General features: G+C 40.5%; 2 protein-coding genes across 4 annotated transcripts in view; one reads left to right on the top strand and one right to left on the bottom strand.

Annotated features, from left to right (window-relative positions):
- tasp1 (taspase 1) overlaps positions 1–15266 on the top strand; it is a 135048-nt gene extending 119782 nt beyond the window's left edge. For all 3 annotated transcript variants that reach the window (XM_062957830.1, XM_062957828.1, XM_062957836.1), the window contains exon 14: positions 14438–15266. In XM_062957830.1, coding sequence (XP_062813900.1) covers positions 14438–14821 — 384 coding nt within the window. In that variant the 3' untranslated portion in view covers positions 14822–15266. The remainder of the gene's footprint in view (positions 1–14437) is intronic.
- Positions 15218–23174, bottom strand: part of ism1 (isthmin 1) — a 50174-nt gene continuing 42217 nt past the window's right edge. Inside the window, exons 3-6 of the mRNA XM_008115112.3 lie at positions 22775–23048; positions 21329–21472; positions 19288–19377; positions 15218–16531 (exon numbers count right to left, since the gene is read on the bottom strand). Of these exons, the coding sequence (XP_008113319.1) occupies positions 16014–16531; positions 19288–19377; positions 21329–21472; positions 22775–23048 (1026 nt within the window). The 3' untranslated portion in view covers positions 15218–16013. The remainder of the gene's footprint in view (positions 16532–19287; positions 19378–21328; positions 21473–22774; positions 23049–23174) is intronic.

Genomic DNA, 23174 nt, shown 5'->3' with positions numbered 1-23174 from the left:
CACTTGGATTCACTCCTCCATTTCAGCATTTGCTTCAGAGCTGGATGCTTTCTTATGGGGTGGAGGTGTTTCATCTTTACTGCAAAGGAACACATGAAGAGCCCCCATAAAGTTTGCCCTGAAATGTTACATGGTCTCCAGGGTTGAGCCATTTTGTGATTTTATTCTGTGCGGAAGATGTTCTGTTATTTTTGAGCCCTCTCTTGCCAGGCCTACGAACAGGGAAGCAATTTCACTTCCTTTAAAGGAAATCCCATCCGGTCCCCATGCCAATTTTGTTCTCCTCACGTTCTTCTCTGTTTACTTGACTCCTTTGTGCCAGATGAGTTTCTTCTGCACACTCTTGTAAGCATGCCAAAAAAGCAAAACTCACCAGAAGACTCTGATCCTCTCTCAATGCCCAAATTCTCAAGAATGCAGCCCCTAAGGCCAGGAATGATTTCATCAAAAGTGACTTCCCGGCCATTCTAAAACCTTTCATGTCTGTCGTGAAATCTCCCCTCTTTGGGGAAACAAATCAAGTACCAGATGATGGGCATAAGCTCTCCAACACTGCAGCAGCTGAAAGGGCCTCTGATTTTATCCAAGCAGACAATGCACTCTTATGATACATCTCAGGTTTGAAATTGCTTGAATCATGCAAGCGGGGAAGCAGCATCAAAAACTGCTGATGTTCTCAGCATTATAATGAGAGTAAGCACTTGGTGTAGCCGACCTATCAGCATTGTGGTTCTCAGCTTTGGACACCTTTGATCTCACAGTTCTGGTTAAAAGTAGGTGATATGGGATTATTCCCAGATGAAGAGAGGGAGAGTGTTGGATTCGACTCTAAAGATTTTAATATATTTTTCGAGGCAGCAGAATTATGGGCCTTCAGATGTTGCTGGACAACTATTCACATCATCCATAAACTGGCTAGGATTAGTAGGCGTTATAGTTTGCCATTATCCAAAGGGCCACGTATTCAACATTACTTAACCTCACTTTCTTTAAGGGTAGGAGTTAGGGAAAAAGTGAGAAGAACATTTGTAAGAAATAGGTGAATATTTTTGTTTGTTCAGAATTCTGTTGACAGCTGCTATTGGGTGGTGGGAAAACTGTTGTGGCCGTCACTTACCTCCAATAGTATATTGCACCTGAAAATGCAAGTACTGTACTGACTTCATTTCCCATTCCCAATGCCTTAGCTCAGTGATTCTCAGCCTGGGGCCTGGGTCCCCAGATGTTTTGGCCTTCAACTCCCAGAAATCCTAACAGCTGGTAAACTGGCTGGGATTTCTGGCCAAAACACCAGGAACTCAAAGGTCGAGAACCACTGCTTTAGCTGTTGTTATGTGGTTTCAAATAGGTCCCAACTTATGGTGACCCTATCCTATGGTCTTATCAGTAAAATTTGTTCGGGTGAAATAATTTGAAAATGTAATGTTAGATGTTCGCTGCTGATTTTTTTGAAAAACACTACAATTATTAGTCAAGTATCTTAATTTCCAAGCTTCAAGTACCATTCAATGCTAACACAAATTACTATTCCATAGTAGTGGCGTACTAGCAGATGTAAGCACAGGAAGAATCCCAAGTTGAAATGTCAGCCCAATCTGTGGCTACTGGGGCCCCTTCTACATTGCCTTCTACATTATCAAAGCAGATAGTCCACATTATCTGCTTTGAACTGGATTATATGAGTCTACACTGCCATATAATCCATTCAAAGCAGATAATTTTGATTTTACATGACAGTGTAGAAGGAGCCGGGGGAAAAATCAAGTACCATCTTGGAGATCGTTAGAAAAGGATTTTAAAAAAAGACAGAACTGCAAATATTGTACCAGCTTGATCTATAATCTCTCCTGGAATACTATTTACTGGGATCCCCTGCACAATGCAGGCAGCTGAGGAGGCCAGCTAGAAAGACACCCAAAGTGGTTGCTAACCGTTGGTCCTCCAAGTGTTTTGGACTTCAGCTCCCACAATTCCTAACAGCTGTTAATCTGGCTGGGATTTCTGGGAGTTGAAATCCAAAACATCCAGAAGGCGTTTTGGTTGGAAACCACTGCTCTAATTTGAAACACACAAGTTTGACAAGTTGATAGTGATGGAGTCCCATATTGAGATGTATCAGTGACCTCTACTTCCAAGGGATTATTTTTCAAATAGAATTTGCTCCAGCTTTGCAAACCCATTTTGGAAAATCTTTGAAGCTTTGGTCCTCTTAAGGATTCAAACCTAGACATTCCAGACACCTTGGCCAACAATCAAGAATTATGGAAGTTGAAGCCCAACTCATCTAAAGGACCAAGTTTGGGAATCACTGAAATAGAGGGATGCCTGTTAAATATGAGGACACTCTAGGGACTGAGTGATCAGCTCCTATTGGCCAGATATAGTTTTCCAAGTTCCGCCTCCGGATCTTCTTCACCAGCCCCACTTTCTCACACACATATATCAGAACCATGGCTTTGCTTTTGGATGACATTCTGGTGGAAAAACTGATTTGCTCTCCAGTGGGTTGTCATCATGAGAGCATCCCAAAGAGTAGCGCACAAGCCCAATCTAAAAATGTCTCTTTTTCCTTTCCTCTCTGCTTTTGATGATTTATTTTTGTGTCCTGACAAACATATTCCATAAATGGAAATAAGGCATACAACACTGAGCAACAACACAATTAAAACCTAGCAACCAACACCAGATTTCAGCAGCTAGCAATGTCTTGTTTTGGTGACCCATGCATAAAATGTTGAGACGAGGCCATGTTGGAGCCCATCTTCCACCTCTCTTAGCGACTCTCGGGATTACGATGTGTAGGCATGGGTCCAGCGTGTCATCAAGCAACATGGTACGTTCTAAAAACAAAAAACAAAACAAGTAAACATTTTCCACTCTTCCCTTCTTATTGGCAACAGCACTTCTAAATTATTTTCAGAGACAACATGTCTGCTTTAAAAAAAAAGGAAAGGAAAGGAACAACAAGTGTCAGTATCTCATGAAAAGAGTCATGAGATTAACAACTTCTCAAGGAGAGAGAATATCCATTGCCTTTTTGGGTAATATTTCTTTAATTAAGGAAGACTCTAGTAGATATAGCCCGCCCTATAGATCAGTGCTTTTTAAAAGTGTCATTTGAGCTTTCTAAAATATTTCCCAATAAACACAGTATAGTGAAGTAAAGTAACATGAAGACGTCTTTGCTGGTATCCAGTGAGTGATATAGTTTGCTCTGCATAACTTTTATGCAATATCTCCTTAGAGTAGGATATTAACCTTTTGATTGACATGTAAAAAGGCATTTGCTGTATTTCCAAGTGCTTTCTTTTGGCCTAGTATTTATTTTGCCAAATGTGAAGATTTTCTATTGCTTAGCACAGATATAATATTTTGGTTCAATATATAATGTAATGGACTCCATACTGCTTGTCCCAAGCAGAGTAGAATAACTGAATCAATTGGGTTGTCTACCTGTTGCTCACTAGTCAACAAGTAATCCAGTTAGAAGGAATCAGTAGGATTTAAGCCAGTCTTCTCACAAGTGCTCCAAACTGTAATAGATTAGAAACTTCCATTGTGTGTAATTGGGTTTTGTGACGAAATAAAAAAGAACGTGCAATTCGCGTTTGACCAGTCCACACACTGTCTTGCCAGAGAAAAGATATGCCACACAGATGATCAGTAAAGAAGAGGAACTTTTACTCTTTGAAATGTAGAGCAACATATATACAATCATGTGAACAGTTGCATCGACTCACACAATGTCCTTTTGAGATTCAAAATAGTCCTTGAGTGTCCATACAAAATGTCTTCCTTCTTCAGCAGGTTTATCATAGTGATCTCTAAAAAATTTAGTGTCCTATTTTCTTTAGATATTGGCCTTTCACTTTTTATCTTCTTCGGACTCCAGGTTTAAGTTATTGCAGCTGTTTCAGAAATTTCCATGTATCATTGTTTTAATATTTCCAAAGTGTGTTAGGAGATGGAAAAAAAATGACATTTGAAACACACAAGTGGACAAGAGGCAAAGTCAGGAGTTTATGGTGATATCCGTTCTCCCTCCACCTAAATATTTGAGAAGCTTGGTTCTAAAGGACATCTGCAACACAACCTGTTAATAGCATCGAATAAAGTCTTCCAACATAAAGTCTTCTGCTCTTTACAACATAGCCACATGTACTCCTGACTGATGAAGACAAAATCTATACACTATGACTACCTTATTCATAGATTTGATCCATGGTTTTACATACTTAAAAACATCTCCCTCAAAAGTTTTTATTGAAATCTCTAGGTCCTCCAGTGCAATTCTATGGTATTTTTCCTGTCCAAGTACTGTATAGTCAAAATACAGGATTCACTATTGAAAACAGGCACGCTGCTGAAAGGGTGTTTTTGTTCCGCATCTGAAAAAAACTCCACTGAACTCCAGGTCATAACTCTTCCTTCCTTCTCTTTTAGTTTTCTGGGATTACTATTATTATTAATAATTATTATTTATCTTTTAGAAATATTTTCTAAAGAAGAGGGATGGGGGCCGGGCTGTGGTGCAGGCTGGTAAACAGCTGCTGCAATAAATCACTCTGACCATGAGGTCATGAGTTCGAGGCCAGCCCGTGGTGGGGTGAGCACCCGTCAATTAAAAATAAAATATAGCCCCTGCTCGTTGCTGACCTAGCAACCTGAAAAATAGTTGCATCTATCAAGTAGGAAATAAGGTACCACTTATAAAAGTGGGGAGGCAAGTTTAACTAATTTACAACATTGGAATGAGGAAGTGAGGAAGTGCCATCAGAGTGGATGATGAAGCAGCTGCTTCCCCCTGTGGCCAGAATCGAACATCCCCTCAGCAGAAAGTTAAATTGCCTCTGCGTCTGTCTGTCTGTTGTCTCTGTTTGATGTGTTTATGGGCATTGAATGTTTGCCCTATATGTACATAATGTGATCCGCCCTGAGTCCCCTTCGGGATATAAATACTGTAAATAAATAAATAAATAAATAAATACATACATACATACATACATACATACATACATACATAAGGAGGAAAAAAAGCTAAAAGGGTGAAAGTTTCCAAATGTGGGACTGACTGGGAATTGGGGACCTGGGGGACAGTGGGTGGGGTGCACACGCATTTGGAAACTTTCACCCTTTTAGCTTTTTTCCTCCTTATTTATGAGGAGCTGAGATTGGCTTCCGCTTGCTTTTGTTGTGGGTAGTTTTTCGTACTGGAAGGGACCTTACTGTTACATGATCCTGAAGGTACCAAAGGTACCAAATGAAATTGAATCCACACACACTTCTATTGTTGATAGCAGTCTGTAGCTTGATTCACAACAGCAACAACCCCACACCATGGCTGGCATGCAATGACACCACTCTCAAATTATTTGGAATGGGTTTGTTTTCATTCTCAAAAACTGCTTGACATGTCATTGTCATTTGAGTCGTTTTGTCCAAAAAAAAAATAACCTGTCAAAACACCCATCCTCTATGAATTATGAAGGCAATCTTCTAGTCTCTACTTCTGTCCACCAAATGGATTCTCAGTGTGTTGCTAACAATCATGATGTCCGGGAGTGGGTATAAAATGAGTGAATGACTGGACGATTTCCTGCCTTTATTTACAAATTTCGGGGTCCATATGTGCATTTGTAATGATTGAATCTGCCCCTTAATTTCCCTTGAACGGTGTGGGCACAACTTCACGGAAACTGTGTGAGCAACTTTCCACTGAAAAATTACCACCAGATACATTAAAAAAAATCAGCAGCTGCTTCATAAACAGAGGAGTTGGATGGGAAAAAAGAATGTGATATTACAATATCTGCAACCATTTTGATCAAAGTGATAGCTCCAACAGTGCATATTTAGAGAAAGTGTTTTTTTGTAAAAAAAAAAAAAAAAAAGGAAAAAAGAAAGAAAGAAAAGAAAGAAAATGTTGTCTGGGTTATAGGGAAATGTACATTTTGGTGCTGATATTTTATAAATCAACTGATGAGATGTGCCAAGAAATGCCATGGAAGTAAGCTGCTCATCCCATGGGCTCCCAACCATACTATGAGTCACTTGTTTACTTAAAAGGCACGCATCTGTGTCCTTCTGCAATATGTTGGGGTGTTGGGGGGGGGGGGGGAGAGAGACAACACAAGTGCAGTGAGATTGCTGGTGATAGAGAACCTGTTTAGCACCCATTATAGGGCCAGGATGACTGAACAAAGCAATGAAGAGTGGAACTGATATCATTGTGTTCAGCTGAATGTCAAAGCATAAATCCAGTGGTGGTCCTCAGTGCTTTTAGGGATCCTGATTTTCTGAGTTCCATGGAGGAGAAACTCACATTTATAAGTACAGATATAAATACAGCTGTTCTGAACTTGCATGGATTGGGCGTGGGCATGGTGATCTCATTTCCTTTCCACCTACACATGTTAAATCTTGTCTCTGAAATGGGCTTTGATGAATTTATTTTAATGTGGTAACAGTAACCAACACCATCCAGTCATTTTGTTGTCTGCCTTTGAGTTGTTTCCAGTATATGCAGAATCTAAAGTGACTTTATTAATTGATTTTCTTGGGATCTTCTAATTTGAGGAAAACATAGGCAAGTCACACTTTCTCAGTCCAGAGGAAGCCTCTGCATACTTTGTGAGTTGAATGCAATTCACCAATGCCTCAAACTAGACTAGATTGGAAAGTCGCTACGGAGGCCGCCAAATTCTGCCCCCAATGAAATTTTCTTCATTCCAAAATTTCTGTGACTAGGAAATACACAAATGTGAGTAAGTTATGCATGGCAAAATGAATGGTTAAATGGCTAAGTGGGCTGTGATTAATGTGGTGAGGCAACAAGATGTGCCATAGAACGATGTTGGAAATCTAATGTTGGATCTACTAAGCACTGTGAGACAGATGGCAGATAGTGATGATAACAGCTTCACATCTGTCCTTTCTGATCGCCCTGGCCTTCCTATGATGAGGACCAGCCACAAGGGATCTGTAACACCCATCACAGTCTGGCTCTCTCTGCTTATTTAGCAAGCTGATTATCCTGGTGTAGCTAAATTCAAGGCATTAATAGTCCTGAATTTCAAGGACTATGTCTGGAATTTGCAGGGGGGGAGGAGGTGTTTGTTATTCATTTCTTTGTATGGATCACCATCTCCAGAAGCAGAACAATAGCACAAACAATAGACAGGATCAGAATAATACATTGCAATTACATCAATGCTTAGAAAGTACTTATTATCTAATGACACTTTAGTAATTGCTGAGTTCTTGGGTAGAATCCAAATCATGGATGGTCCAAAACTTCCGCTGGTAGCACTTTACAAACTGTGAAGCTGGGATGATAACAATAATTTCTTAGAGAAAGGCAAGACAGAGAGCCCTTTCTCTTACTCCACCAAAAAGATACTTTTTTTTTAAACAACGAGCACCAGCAGCTCCCAGCAAGTACAAGCAAGTAGGAGAGTTATAGTCTAAAAGGGCAACTTTTTAAAAATTTGGAGAAGGCTTTGCCAGGTGGAGATCAGCTTGGAGACTTCCTTGATATCATTCAGCTACTAATGGGGCTCAATATGTTATTTACTATTGATATATATATATATATATATATATATATATATATATATATTAAAAAAATCTTACAGGAGACATGATAGCCATGTATAAATATGTGAGGGGAAGTCATAGGGAGGAAGGAGCAAGCTGTTTCCTGTTGCCCTGGAGACTAGGATGCAGAACAACAGCTTCAAACTACAGGAAAGGAGATTCACCTGAACATCAGGAAGAACTTCCTAACTGTGGGAGCTGTTCAGCAGTGGAACTCTCTGCCCCGGAGTGTGGTGGAGGCTCCTTCTTTGGAGGCTTTTAAGCAGAAGCTGGATGGCTATCTGTCAGGGGTGCTTTGAATGCAATTTTCCTGCTTCTTGGCAGAGGGATTGGACTGGATGGCCCACAAGGTCTCTTCCAACTCTATGATTCTTTGATCCTAATGTTGTTTTGTGTTCAAAATGTATGGATTTCCTCAGGTGACTCCAAGCAGTGTAGATGTGTATGTGTGACCTGTAAATAAATACTACGCTAAGAACAAAAGCCTATTTATGAAAGACACAGCTACAGTTTCTTAAGGCAAGAGCCGTGTTGTTGCAAATTGGGGCACTTGGAAATGATGAATAAAGCTGTCTCATGGTTGGACGACTTTCCAGCTACCTGTCTCAATGTATGCCATGAATGGTAGACCACTACAGTTGTCATTCTCTAACACTTCAGCATTTTGGAAGCCCTTTGGTTTAGGCTCTACTTGGCTTAAGAGGTACGTTTTGGGAGAGTTGTATCAGTAGAACGAGCTGGAATGATACAGTGCTAGGGGATTCTAGGCAAAAGGTACTCAAGGAAAAGATAGTAGTGACTTTGATTAATATGAAAACAAAAAAGAAAATGAATCTGATTCTTCTGAACGATTTTTTATCAAGGCTTAGCAATCATGCACAGTTGGTCTAAGTACCCTGAAGGTACGTACCAGATCCTGTCTGAAGCAGGGACAGATCTAGTTAGTCCTTGGATAGGAGACCGCCAGAGAATGCCAGGGCTATGGGTAATACTCAAAGGAAAGCAATAGCAAACCTGCTGAGTGCTTGGATGGAAGTCCATCAGGGAATATCAGTGGTTATAGGATATATGCAGAGGAAAGTGATGGCAAACTTGGTTAATACTTGGATGGGAGACCACCAGGGAACATCAGGTGCTACAGGCTATATTCAAAGGAAAGCAATGGCAAACCTCATCTGACTATTCCTTAAGAAAATGGAGCCCCGGTGGTGCAGTGGGTTAAACTGCTGAGCTGCTGAACTTGCTGACTGAAAGGTTGGCGGTTTGAATCCAAGGAGCAGGATGAGCTCCCACTGCTAGCCCCAGCTTCTGCCAACCTAGCAGTTTGAAAACATGCAAATGTGAATAGATCAATAGGTACCATCCCAGCAGGAAGGTAACGGCGCTCCATGCAGTCATGCCGGCCACATGACCTTGGAGGTGCCTACGAATTATGCCAGCTTTTTGGCTTAGAAATGGAGATGCGTCGGACCTTTCTAGAATTAATGTCTAGGGGAATCCTTTACCTTTACCTTAAAAAAATGGTTGCCATACTTCGACAGGCAAGAGGAAGGAAATTAATACCACCACAGCAGCTACTATAACTATAGATTTTTTTAAAAAAAGAAAACTCATATTTTGTCTGAGATTATGGAAAGCTGAATCTAAGATTAGTTTATCAATCAGCTTTAAGAGTGAGGAACTCTTGAGCTTAATGTGTACAGACCCGAAACACTTTTAAAGACCTGGTAGTGTCTATCTATCAGAGCTCAGCATATGCTGTCCTGAGCATTACAAGCTGGGGACATCCCAGGATATTCAGCTGTGACATGAAGAAGGCATAGAGGTTGGGATGAGGCAGTTGTTAGACCTGGAGTCTTCATTCCAAGCATTTTCACACTGTGCAAGATTTCTTACAGAATGGCATGAGAGGACATGCAGCTGGTATGCTTTGGCAGAGGAATGTGTGTGATGGGCCTATTCCAAAATACTGCATAAAGAATGAGCAGAACAGAATACACAGTGAGTCAGTGGGCTAGAACTAGATTCATCCTTTCATGAACACAGAATCGTGGAGCTAGAAGAGGTCCCATAAGGGTCTCATAGGCCATGGTGTCCAATCCCAGCAAAGGTGGAGTGCTGTCTGTAATGATTCAGTTTGTTTTTAAAGAAGCAGACATAAGTGTCTTGCAGCATAAAAAAGGAGTGCACGAGAGGAAAAAGAATGTAGCAGCACGTTTAATACTAACTGCTTTTACTTCTTTGGATGCAGTAGAGTGATAATAAATGTCCAGTAATAAAGCATATTGAAACAGTAGCGGGAATGGAATGTAATATGATCCTGAAGGATTGAAATCATGACCCTTGCCCCAAATTTTCAAAGAGTTGCATAAGATGACACAGGGCTTTCAGATCTCTACAGTGGTTAGGTAGTGTTGATGTGTGAAAGCAATAGATCTGCTTACCAAGAGTCAGTTTCCTGGAGTTTAAAGCCTTCTCTGAGAAAATTCCATTTTGTTTCTGTCGTGAGGCCTCTTGTATTAATGTATGCAGTGTGTTATGAACCCATTGTCATTGTTGCACAGTTGTTAATGCATTGGAATTTATTAATATAATTCAATTCAGCTTGAAGTTGAAATGTTCAGTAGCTAGTGTTTGGATATTACCATTTCTAATAGATTTGTGTACTTTAATCTTCTTGTATGGAAACCGTCTTGGTTGTCCATTGTAGAATGTTGAGGGGCATTGCTGACAGAGGATGATGGATTTTACATTGGAGCATGAGCAAAGAAAAGCACCTGTGAGGCTGTGAACGATGTTGTTACAACCTGTGATGTTATTATCAGGGTAGATGTCAGGAAAGAGTTGGCATCTGGATTTGTGCAAGGGTCTTGACTCTTGCATTCACTTACGCCAGGACATAACACTTGCAGCAGGACACAAAAGTCATGTAACCACCCACACATGCGGTATGCAGTTTGTGGAGTTTTGACTGGAGCATTTCTGAAGCCAACCCAATGTTTCAATTCTGATCTTTGTGACATTGCCCTTTTCTTTTGCTCATACTTTTGAAAACAAAACCCTTGTTTGGGTCTTCTAGTACTTGATTTCACCTCTTTCAGAAGGAAAGGAGGTGTTCCTCTGGACTCTTGTTTTACTGTGCACATTAGGTTCAATCACAAAAATGTTCCAACAAAATGAATGAGGCACAAAAGTATTGTAGCACTCCCTTGAACATGCGCTATTCATGCCTGGTTCTTTAGTAACCCAGTCTCTCTTCTGGATTAACTAAGAAAATGTATCTCAAGCAACTAATTGAGAACACGTGGAACTTTCTTGTCTTGTGCACTTGTTGCAGGACAGTTTGGTTTTCAGCATTGTTTTCTGTGTAATTACCACCTATTTATGTTCCACTTGAGAATGTTTGGTTTCTTTCTGCTAAAGGCAACTCCAATCTCTCACTTTTTCTTTTCTTTCTTTCCACATCCAGTCTTGTTAGCATTTTTTTTGGAAAAATTCTAGAACTATTGTACTGTCTTTTAATGTTTCGGTTCATTAAATTTCCAGACTAGGAGCTCAGAAGCAAAGGGAGAAATGGAGATGTCATACAGGGAAAAGGGGAAATGGAGAAGTTTAGAAAGAGAGCTTTGGGAACAACCATCCACTTAAAAAAAAAACTTTGCTACACTGAGCAAGTATTCAAGAAACATTTGGAAGCAGTCACAAAAATAGGTAGAACATAGCAACTATGAGGAACAAAAAAAAGGTAATTTAGGGTAATTTAGGTAATTTAGATGAGCCCAAAAATGTTTCTGGACTTTTTTTTTTTTAAAAAAAACCATTCTATTCTTCCTGTCTTTTTGTGGATCTGATCTTAGAATAGAGATGAATAATCAATTACCTGCATCAGGAGATATCCCATATAGTTCTCCCATGGCAGAAGTATGTCTCTCTTTCTGTAGGATGCACCTTCTTTCTGTAGGCATTTTGTGGCAGCTGGGGAGCAAGAGATGGCTGAAAAGCATCTGGCTAAGTGGCTGTAGCCAGATGAATAACAATGTCATGTTCCAGAAATTCCAGAGGACTTCTTAAGGACTCCTAGAGCCATTAATCATTTTGCATTTGGCTATATCCACAAAGCCTGACACTTCTTGGCCATTCTGCATCCACTAAATGGCTGGGGCAGGCACAGGAGAAAGGAAGGAGATTTGGACATTACATCAGGAAGGAAGACAATTCTAACCTCCTCAATGATTCAGAAAAGGACATATGGAGACCTATACTTGACATATACCAAAGTATGTCACTTGACATGGTGCCAGCTGAATATAGAGAATGAACCAGAGACCTTGAAAAACTACTTTTTAGGAATAATTCCTTCCTGCTACTTGTTATAGTGTTTTGAAAGGAATGTGTCGCCTTCCATATTTGTGGATTTAACTTTTGCAGATTTGATTATGAATCTCTAGGTTCCCCAGCATGACTCTATGGCCACCTTCCAGCAGAGGCCTTAAGAGATTCCTGGAGAGATGTGCTTTTTTATTCTTTGTCTTCCCACTTTTGTGGGAATCCTGCAACTCGAACTCCAGTACATGTGGAGGGCTGATAGTAACTCAGTGCATTACTTGTGTTGCTCCTGACACTTTTTGCTTACTTTTGTTACTCTTTTGTGGGGAAGGATTTAGGATAGAGGAACAAGCAGGATGAAACATAAACAAGATCCTATCTAAATATAGGAAAGTGTTCCTTATTATACTAGTAATGAAATTCCATTTCCACTTCTTAAACCCATTACAACTTAATAACCAGAAACCACACTCCAGTTCAAATCTTGATACTCCTATGTAAATCTCATATTAACTTGAAAATATACATGCATGCCCGTGCCACTGCCTGGAACACATATAAACTGGTTCTCCCTTTCTGACCCTGGCTGTGTTTTCCCCATCATTATTTTAGGACTGGGCTGTTTTAATCACTGGTAGCTAAGGACCAAGTAGGGCGAGTGCCTCCCTTTCAGTTAAAATCATCCCCCAGTGTTGGTTGTTAGGCAATTCCTAAGCAAACTTGAGCTGAAGTGCCTGGTCACGTACTGTCTTCTCATTTGTTCACATCCACCCACCCACCACTCCACTAATGTCTCCATAGGGTATTTATATAGGATGTTATGATTTTCTGATCTCTGATTAGGTACATTCCATGTTATGTTAAGAAAGATTTCATTACATTGTACACAGAGACACACTTCATTACTTACCCAATTGAGGCCCAGCCACCAATGTACTCCTCCAAGCTGGGGCCAGAAGTAAAATTGGACCATGTTCTATCAAAGTTGTCAATGGGATACTAAATCTAACATGCCATAAAACCATTTTCCCCAAGCAAAAACAATAACAGGAATATTATTTTAGAATGCTATTACTGAAGACCACAGAGGGAGAAATATTTTTCCTTGTGAGTTGTCCCAGGGCTGGTTTGCTGGGAAAAGCTGTAGTGATCCTGAAAATATATTGTTGTGGTCTGCCAAAGTGTTCCTAGTTTTGGCAGACCAGAAGCAATGAGATTTTAATAAATGAGGTGAGAGGCAAACTCTGAAATAGCTCCTTCCTTTCACCTTGACAAGTCTAGTTGCAATAGTCTGCATTAACAGTGCGTTTCTTTAAATTTCACAATGGAAATTATGTTTTGATTCTGCCTCCTACACCCTTCTCCTAGAAAGAGAGACGTTGATTCTGCCCTCAATTACTAGTAAGGCCATTAACACAACTCTTTAATCCACTTTACCCAAAGTCACTGTGGGTGGATGGGTGGTCTTGGCGGTAGCTCTGCTATGTCTCTCTCGCATTCTCCCTTCACCTGCTCTGACCTACCTCGACCACAGGCTCCCTCCCCTTTCTACCTCACCCAGCATTGCCTTGTAACCTCCACTTAATGAGAGTGCAAGCTGGTAGGCGATTGAGCATGGCTTTATTTGTACATTTGTTTTGGATTTATGTGTCATTTCTCTATGGACATATTAGTACCTTCCAGTAAACTCTTTCCTTTTCTCAGTTAATGCTGCAGATCCATGCTTACTGAAACTTATATAATAAATACACTATAAAAATAATGCAGTTAAAATTTAAAAAGTGTAAGTCCACATCCTTTCATTGACAAAAGCTTATAAAGAGCAAATTTTCTTTTGCATAATGTTTTCCATTCACAGAATATGGTGTATCAGCTCCATGCAAATCAGTGTTAATTCAGGCATTTACAAAGGACTTGAGCTTTGATTGCTGTGGATGAAGGTTGAGAATCCCAACCTTCACTGTAACCAAAATTAAAAACGCTTATGTCACTAATGGGGTGCAAGCCATTTTTCTCCCCAAAACTGTTGATGTAGACTATGATATGAGCATGTATTATTTAGAAGGGTCCTAAATCAGAAAATGAGCTGACATATCCAATCCCAGTACACAGATACTCTGGACATGGGAAGTTACCATCCCGAGTCATAAAGCAAACAGTCTATTATCAAATATGCAAACCCATTGTCAAGGCAGAATCCCTTCTGCTGCATTCCCAATTAACTAGTTTATTTTTGTGACTACTTTGATTCCTGATTATAAAGACAATGGCCTTGCTTTTGCTTTGTGCATGACAGATATGCTTGCTTCCACTGGCTTTATCACACAGAGGCCAAGATCCTTTTTGCAATGGGGGATATGTCTGCCCTCTGAGGATAACCCCATACCAGGTTAAGTTGCCAAGCAAATGCAAGTTCAAAAACAAAACAAAGCAAGGAACAAAGAAAGCGTGGTTTTGCTTTGTGTGTTGTGGTTATCTGCTTCACAAGTTTCCTTGCTTCATCTTTTAAATACAGTGTTCCCTCACTACTTCTGAGCGAAGGAAGATAGACGCTTTTGAACTCTGGTGCTGGAGGAAAATCCTGAGAGTGCCTTGGACCGCAAGAAGATCCAACCAGTCCATCCTCCAGCAAATAATGCCCAGCTGCTCACTGGAGGGAAGGATATTAGAGGCAAAGTTGAAGTATTTTGGCCACATCGCGCGAAGACAGGAAAGCTTGGAAAAGATCACGATGCTGGCGAAAATGAAAGGAAAAAGGAAGAGAGGCCGACCAAGGGCAAGATGGACGGACGGTATCCTTGAAGTGACTGGCTTGACCTTGAAGAAACTGGGGACGGAGACGGCCGTCAGGGAGCTCTGGCGTGAACCGGTCCATGAGGTCACGAAGAGTCGGAAATGACTATGTGATTGGGCAGCAGCTCACTACTTCGCGGTTCACTTTTCGCTCCCTCGCTGTTTCGTGGGTTTTTAATAAACACTAAAATAACAGTATAAATCATAAAATTATATTATAAATCCCTCTTTCTACTTCCTTCCTATGGAGAAGCCTAAGGAAGGGAGAGAAAAGGAGGCTGAAGCAGCTTTATTATCGCCTTACAAGGCAGCGGCAGCGGCAGCAGTGCGCATGTGTGTGCTTGAAAGGCAAGGAGAAGACAGAGATTTGCAAACAACACAAATATAGTGTCCCAACTTTGCGGATTTTCACTTATTGTGGGTGGTCCTGGAACATAACCCCCACGATAAGTGAGGGAACACTGTATGTCTAAATATTTTCACAGATGCAGTTGTAAAGCAATTATGCTTAGCAATTGTATTTTTATTAAATAAGTCATGGCAGAAATGGCTTCCTACTTCTCTCTCTCATTTCCTTGGCTTTGAGTGAACCAGACTATCCAGGAGATTCTCCAGAATAACACACTTTATGCAATTATAGGATATTGTTAGCATTGTTTTTAACTCATTGACATCAATCACAAAACATGGACCTTTTGATACAAGCTGAAATCTGACTTCTTAAGAGGCACAATTTAGTCCTCATACTCCATTTTTGTTCATGCTGCTATGGAGTTTGTTTTTGCTCCTCAGCAAAAAATACCACTAGATGCAGTCTTAAAACCACATAATAATTTTAGTTGGTAATCCAACAAGGTATTGTTTCCAGTAGGAAATGTCCCTTCTAAATGAGCAGGTTTGCACCAGACGATATGAATCATTGAGGTCTAATTTTTAGCCACCAGAAATTGGACTCGCCACACAAAATTCAACAGATTTAGCAACTGCCCACAACTGAAGACTATAATGAAATTCTTCATTGAATATGATCTTTAAAGATAAAACCATGCTGTGGGATGAAAACCATCATATAAATGTCTTCCAAGATAATTTCATATCTGTTTGTAATGTTTGTATATGTATATATAAATAACACACATTTTTGAAAAAATGAGTATACTATACAGCTATACAGAATAAGTGGGAAAGGGGAAGAAGTTTACTCCTTTTGGCAAGAGTTTATTGGATTTGGTATTCTGTCAGTCAATTGCCTATGTTCTGTAGGCTTTGACACAGGACAATTCCTTTACTTTGCCCCTTCAATACTCCCTTGCTTCCTGAAACTGTTTGTAATAGTCCTCTTCTGAAGGATTCTCTGTACACTTCTGGCCATTGTTAGGCGGACGAGCTTCATTGTATCTGCTCCAGTCCCCTTTGCAGATGATCCAGGGCAAAATGTCTACTTTGTAATGGAGTTCTGCTGAGAATTCAATGCTGATCAGGTTGGGTGTGCCCGCTCCTTTGCCCCTTGTAATCAGTTGCATGCTATCATCGTAGCAGCAGTGTTGTGCTGCCAGCGTGGTGCTCTCCAAGGACAGCATAGACCGGATACAGTAGCGAGCAGTAGGCTTGTAGATTTCCAGTTTCTCCTTTGGCCCACTTGCGTCTTTCCAACGAAAGTTCTTCCGCTTCAGCCGGTCATAGATATCTGCAGTGCTGTAGGCCACTTCAGTGGGGTATGCGCAAGGACACGCAGGAAGGTCATTGATCACTTTGTGCATATACTTCTTCAAGAATTCACTTTTGCAGCTCATCCACCTTTCACAGCTGTCAGTGTCTAGGGATAGTGAGAAGAGAGAGGTAGGAAAATGAAAACGTATTTCTTGAAATTCAAAATGTGTGTCATAGGCCAAGATCATACATGACTGAATGTAACATAAGATTTCTCTATAATGCAATGGATCCCAACCTGTGGGTCCCCAGGTGTTTTGGCCTGCAACTCCTAGAAATCCCAGCCAGTTTAACAGCTGTTAGGATTTCTGGGAGTTGAGGGTCAAAACATCTGGGGACCCATGGGCTGAGAACCACTATTATTGTGGCTCTCTTGCCACGACCCCCATGACTCATGATCATATAGCTGCAATAGCTGCGCTCAGTTGCCATGATCCCAGAGCCAGACAAAAATTAGAACTCCCTCCAAGATTCACTGGGGCTTCTGAACTAAAAATAGAATATCTAAACCAGGTGTTGTCAAACTTTTTATTAAACTGAGGGCCAATTCATAGTCCCTCAGACTGTTGGAGGTACGGTTTGTAGGTTATTGTTGTTGTATGCCTTCAAGTCATTTCAGACTTAGGGTGACCCTGTCATAGAAGTTTCTTGGCAATTTATTCAAAGGGGATCTGTCTTTGTCCTCCTTGGAGGCTGAGAGTGTGTGACTTACCTAAAGTCACCCAGTAGGATTAGAGTCATAGTCTGAGGTTCAATCCACTACACCATACTCTATAGAGTCCTTCTCTTTCTATTTCGTGCTGACTTTTCCTTCTCCCTTTTCTCTCTCCTTCCTTTCCTCTCTGTTTCCTCCCTCCCTCCTTTTCTTTCCCCCCTCCTCCATCCCCCCTTCCTTCTTTTTCCTTCCTTCCTTCCTTCCTTCCTTCCTTCCTTCCTTCCTTCCTTCCTTCCTTCCTTACTTCCTTCCTTCCACACACGTGTGTATAGGGTGGTGGTACTGCAGTGAAACAATGAGTCTAGAACAGGCTTTGGCCAAGAAGGGAATATCAACCCCTGCAATGACCAAAAACGGTGTAATAATGTTTGAGTATGTCACTAAAGGGATGGTAGTCCTCAATCCAACATCCCTTCAACACAATGTAAGTATCTGCATGGGGACCTATGCTACACTGATCCATAGACCCTCCCCATCTTACTCTAAAGCCCCTGAAACTACCTGTATGCTGTATGGCTTCTCAGGGCTTGTCTGCTCACTATGAAGCATGCCAGAGTCACAAAAGGAGAAACTTTTGCTAAGAGAGGAAGGGGACATCAATCCATGGAGCATCCAAAAGGGACATTCCCCCAAATGGAAAATTACATGTGCAGATGTACTTAACAGAATTTCATTCCATGTATCTCAAACATAGCGAAGTTAGGTTTTCTGATGATAGTCTTCTTCCAACCCTTAACATTCAACCAGTTATCTCATGAAAGAAATGGGTAAAGCACAATGACTCTGTGTGCATGTGCACACAACCCGGCATGAATTTAGCAAGCTAATTTGCAGCAGATGGATTCCAATGCTTCAAAACAAATATGCAAGTATCAGTTTCACTGCCAAGGTGTGTTTTCCACACTTTCCAACCTGAATGTCTTCAACTGAAAACAAGACAGATTCTTAAAACATTTTACAGCTGTGCTAAACTTGAAATAGGTGTGCAATAGTTCAGGATCACCAGAAAGGCAAATATTTATTTGGTCTTTGATTTGTTAGTTTTTGGCTAAACACTCAGCTGCTCTGAAACATGAAAATGATAACCTTTTCACTGAAGGTACTGGAAGAGTTCCTTATAACTGGAGCCATAAGTGATTCACATTCCAGACCTGAAATATGTGCAGAGACAGCAAGATATCTGTGAGAATCAGGATGTCCTACTACCAGGGTCCCTATGAATAATGAGGTGGGAAATAGATGTGGGGAAATATCCATCTAGAGTAAACTTTCAAGAAAATGCAGTCTTGCAATGCTCCATATGAATAATATTCTTCCTGGCATGGACAGAGTGTGACATATTATTCAGGCAATAAAATAAAGCCCCTTCCCTCTGCAAATGTGTATTCAACCAACATGCTTTGCTTTTGTTTCTTATCTTTAAATAAAAGCTTTCTTACATTGATTTAAAAAGCCTGTGTCTCATTTCTGGAGATAAAGGATGTGGTCAGAATGGCACATGCTTTTGTTACATCCCACCTGGGTAACTCTTAACAGAAACTGGTTGGAAATTTGAGCTTGAAGGCAGTTTGGTGACAGGGAACACATGACCCCCTTGTCATAATGGCTTCTTTAGTGACTCATCTTTTTATAGGGGCAATTCATGGTGCTGGAAATAAATCCCTATAAACTTAGGTTTTTTTGAAACTTTGGGTTAGGATTCACTACATTAGTGGTTCTCAACCTGTGGGTCCCCAGGTGTTTTGGCTTACAACTTTCAGAAATCAGTTTACCAGCTGTTAGGATTTTTGGGAGTTGAAGACCAAAACATCTGGGGACCCACAGGTTGAGAACCATTGCACTACACAGTACCTCCATTGTGCTTACACATATATAAATCTCATACAGGATCCTAAATGAGAATTTGAATTCATTTGTTAGCCTTTCTTATTTGCATGATATAAATGTATTAGGAGATGATTAATTGGGGAAAGGCCCGTGTTCCTATATCACTCAAAGGCCACAGAATGCTGCTTGGATTTGAGAGCTTATTCCCCCTCCCAAGTAATGTCCTACCTCTTTTTTCCTGTTTAAAGAGGCTTTTGCCATACCATGTGAAACTTGCCCATTTGATCCAGTTTTGAAAAAGGATGCTTTCTGCTGCTTACCGACTTCAAAGAGCTTCGTAGCGTTGAATTCCTCGCTCCCTGCAAGCAAACTCACTTCTGTGGCAGCTGTCCTGAAGGTGTCTTCAATCCCTAAAGAAAGCAGTTTTTTTCCCTTAATAGGAAATAATGAAAGGGCAGAGGAAACATTGTGCTTGCATCAGCATCCCAGCAGGGTTAGCGTTTCTCATAACATTCATGCTCTTTAAATTCTTGCATTCGCTCAGAGGGAGAGACAGAATGTACGAGAGAATGACGCTTACATTTAGATCCCAACAAAACATCAAATTCAATGCACAGAAAAAGGTCTGACAAGTTTCACTCATCCACCCACCTGGCCTCTTTTCTTTTGAATATTTAAAATTGCCTACAGATGAACACACAACTTAAGCACTCCTTTATGCTGTGTTATGAAACATCCAAATTTTCAAGCTTTATTGGCAATCACAAAAACCTTAGGAACTTCAACAACTAGAAAACTAAGTAGGATGAGATTTTTTTTCTTTATTTTATTCTTTGCAGTGCCAGCGAGTTAATGCTGAGTATAGAATTTCCAGCTGCTAAACTAGCAGATTTTTATTTTATTTAAAAAAAAACCCAGGATGTACGACTAGTATTACAGCTTTAGTAAGACAATGTGACTGACACACATGACAGTGCAAATGTTCAAAAACAAATATACTATATCTGTTGGAAACCATGTCAGCATGAAAGTACTCCAACGCAAGAAGCAAAAATGAATAAACAGATAGATAGATATGCCCATACTCTCCTAGCTTATGTCAGAGCAATGAGACTACCCCCTGTAATGTTTATTATAAAATTGTTGTATGGAGTTGTTTGTATTGTCTATGTATTTTGTACACTGGATGGTGGTGATATCACGCTCTAGCCATGCTGGTATTTGTCTCCATATTGGAGCTGCTGGGGAATCCCACTTTCTCTTCTTCACTAGGATGCTGCAGAGAAGTAACAACTGCCAAAAAGCTACAAGATTGTTTCTGAGAGAGATCTGGTATGAAGAGGTATTTGAAATGTTTTTGATTAATGAGCCAATGAGGGTAAAACCTGCACAAGAGGAACTAGCATTGCTCATGGACAAATGGGATGCAGAATATTTTAATTGCTTTACCTATAAATGTATTCTGAAATTATTCAGTCCTAAGACCTAACAGCATTAGCTGTACTGTGATCAACTCTATTTTCTTCAATAAAGCTTTGAGAGCTTTTGTTTCCTGAACTGGCGTTTGCTTGGACATGACCTGGATGGGAAAAGACCCACCTGTACTTACTTCCCTCTCAGACCTCCCAAGTCCACTGCAGTAAGTACGGCCTCTGCTACACTGCCATATAATCCAGATTATCAAATCAGATAATCCACATTATCTGCTTTGAAGTGGATTATATGAGCCTACACTGCAATAGAATCCAGTTCAAAGCATATAATCTGGATTTTATATGGCTGTGCAGAAGGGGCCAATGTTACATGAATCAAAACAATGGAACTAAGTTTTTGCTCTTCAGATTTTAGTCCTCTCAGTAGAATCTCAGGCTTCTTCCACACATCTGAATAAAATCCCACATTTTCTGCTTTGAACTGGAATATATGGCAGTTTGGATTCAGATAACCCAGTTCAAAGCAGATATTGTGGGATTTTCTGCCTTGAAATTCTGGGTTATGTGGTTGTGTGGAAGGGCCACTTCAAGTGGCAGGATACTCTTAATACTATGACCTAAACCTAACCCCTTCTAGCGTGTATGGCAAGAAATGCAGTTTTCTCTTGACTGCAGCCCTTGTTGAAACCAGTAGGCATAAAGCATGAATGGGTTTGCTGTCCTACTGTACTACAGACTCTAGAAGTCTTTATAGTCAAAACTCCTTTGATTCTGGTCTTGTTTTCTGAAAAGACATCTTAAAAGTGATCATTCCAAGTATCTGGTAGCATTTACATATAGGATGGATAACCCAATATAGAACTTCTCACTGGCATGGGGTTACAACCACTTCTGATACATGGATTGATGCTATTTAGAAAAGCCTTACCTGGGCAGTTTGGCCTGTCACATGTTCTTGATTCAGTGGCTGTGCAGGCGTATCCACAGGTTCTAGTGCGCTTCTGATTCCCACTTCCACATGTGATACTACAAATTGACCAAGGGCTCCAATCACCCTCACCATCTATGTAATCTGCAAGAAAAATAAAAAACTGATCAAGAACAAGAAAAACTGGTAGAATAAAATAATAATAATAATAATAATAATAATAATAATAATAGTAATAATAATATAAGAACAATAGTTTATTTTTAACCCGCCCTATCTCCCTGGAAGGAATAACTGATATGCTTAAGGAAACAATATCTTTTGGTTTACAATTTAGTTACATTGAGGTGGAATCTTGCAACTCAATGCTGCAGTGGCGCCTACAGATATTCAAAATCAAATCAATTATACTCCTTTACAGGACAGTCCATTCTACCACCAACATCCCTTTTCCCATTCCTTGTTCCTTTGCAGGTATTTAGTATTTTGTGTACAATGAGTATGTTTACTCCTCAATCAGCTCTTCTCTTTTTCTGAGCTTCAGAAAAAAAACACATACACAGAGGGCTGGAGGAGAAGACTTCTAGAAGCCCTGTGGCCCTTAAGCCTGCCAGTATTATCCCGCTTTGTGGATAATGTCACATTAACAATATAGGAAGTCTCACTTGAAGAATACAGGAGATTATTTCTGTCTCTGTGTGTATCCCCATAGGCTTCTAACCAGAGTGCCAATGCGGTGTAATGATTTCAATGCTGAACTAGGATACTGGGAGACCAGAGTTCAAATCCCTGCTTGGCCATGGAAGTCCATAGTGAAACTCTTTCTTGCCAAGAAACCCTGTGATAGCATCCCATTAGGGTCACCATGATTTGCAAGCCCCACAAAGGCACACAACGGTAAAAAAAAAAGAAAGAAAAAAAAGCCCAGTAACTAAAGCTTCTGAAACATTACTTGGCATCCTGTTACTGCTTTTTAAAGGTGTCAGTCTAAATCATGCCATCATAACTAACATATCTGGTTGTAGTGAAATTAGAAGTCTGTTCCAACTACACAATGACGAAAATCCCTCAAAACACAATTTTCAGGAACTTCCTGAGGATCCCCTATGAAGAAGCTTCTGGTGGTACATCCAGTTCAAGGTAAAATAGTCAGATTTTTTTCTGCTACTCTCCTTACTCTTCACTGGCATGGAAATGGAAGTCTGAGGTGTGGAGGGGGGGCTGGAGCAGATAAAAGTGGATTGCATTAGGAGACATATCATAGCTATAGTCCAAAGATATATCTCCTGATGCAGTATTTTGGCAATAGTTTTTCTTAGATATGATTTCCACCTAGCTTTCCCATGCTCTGCTTTTCACTGTCAGCAGCACCTAATAATTCTCCAATCTCTATAGCTCCTTCTACAAACCTAAGGTGCCTGCAAGAGAGTTTGAATGCTCATTTACCATATTCTGGCTGTTCCTTTGATTCAAACGTCCGGTGACTAGGGGCATGCCTATCCCATGCGCTGCTAAGAGGATTTAAGAAGTTGCTGTCTTCGGTTGTGCTATCATACTTGTAATCCTGGTCACCACTACTCATGCGGGTGATTGTGGGTGCCGATCTCTGCCACCACGTCCTCCAGTCTGGTGATGCGACAGGCCAGCTGGGCTTGCTGCTTTCCTTTTGAAGATCTTTCTCAGATTCAGAGTCTGTTTCATCAACCACTTCTATGGTCACCTAAAGAATTCCAAGAGAACACACTCATAAGGAGGAGAAAACAGCTGGACAGTGGTTCCCTTCCTCCCCAAATTCCCCTTGCATCTCTAGATATACAGATTGGGTCCTTTTATCTCAAATCTGAAA

The sequence above is a fragment of the Anolis carolinensis genome, chromosome 1, assembly GCF_035594765.1.
Source record: "Anolis carolinensis isolate JA03-04 chromosome 1, rAnoCar3.1.pri, whole genome shotgun sequence".
Classification (NCBI taxonomy): Eukaryota; Metazoa; Chordata; class Lepidosauria; order Squamata; family Dactyloidae; genus Anolis; species Anolis carolinensis.
This window is presented reverse-complemented; position numbering and strand designations above follow the sequence as displayed.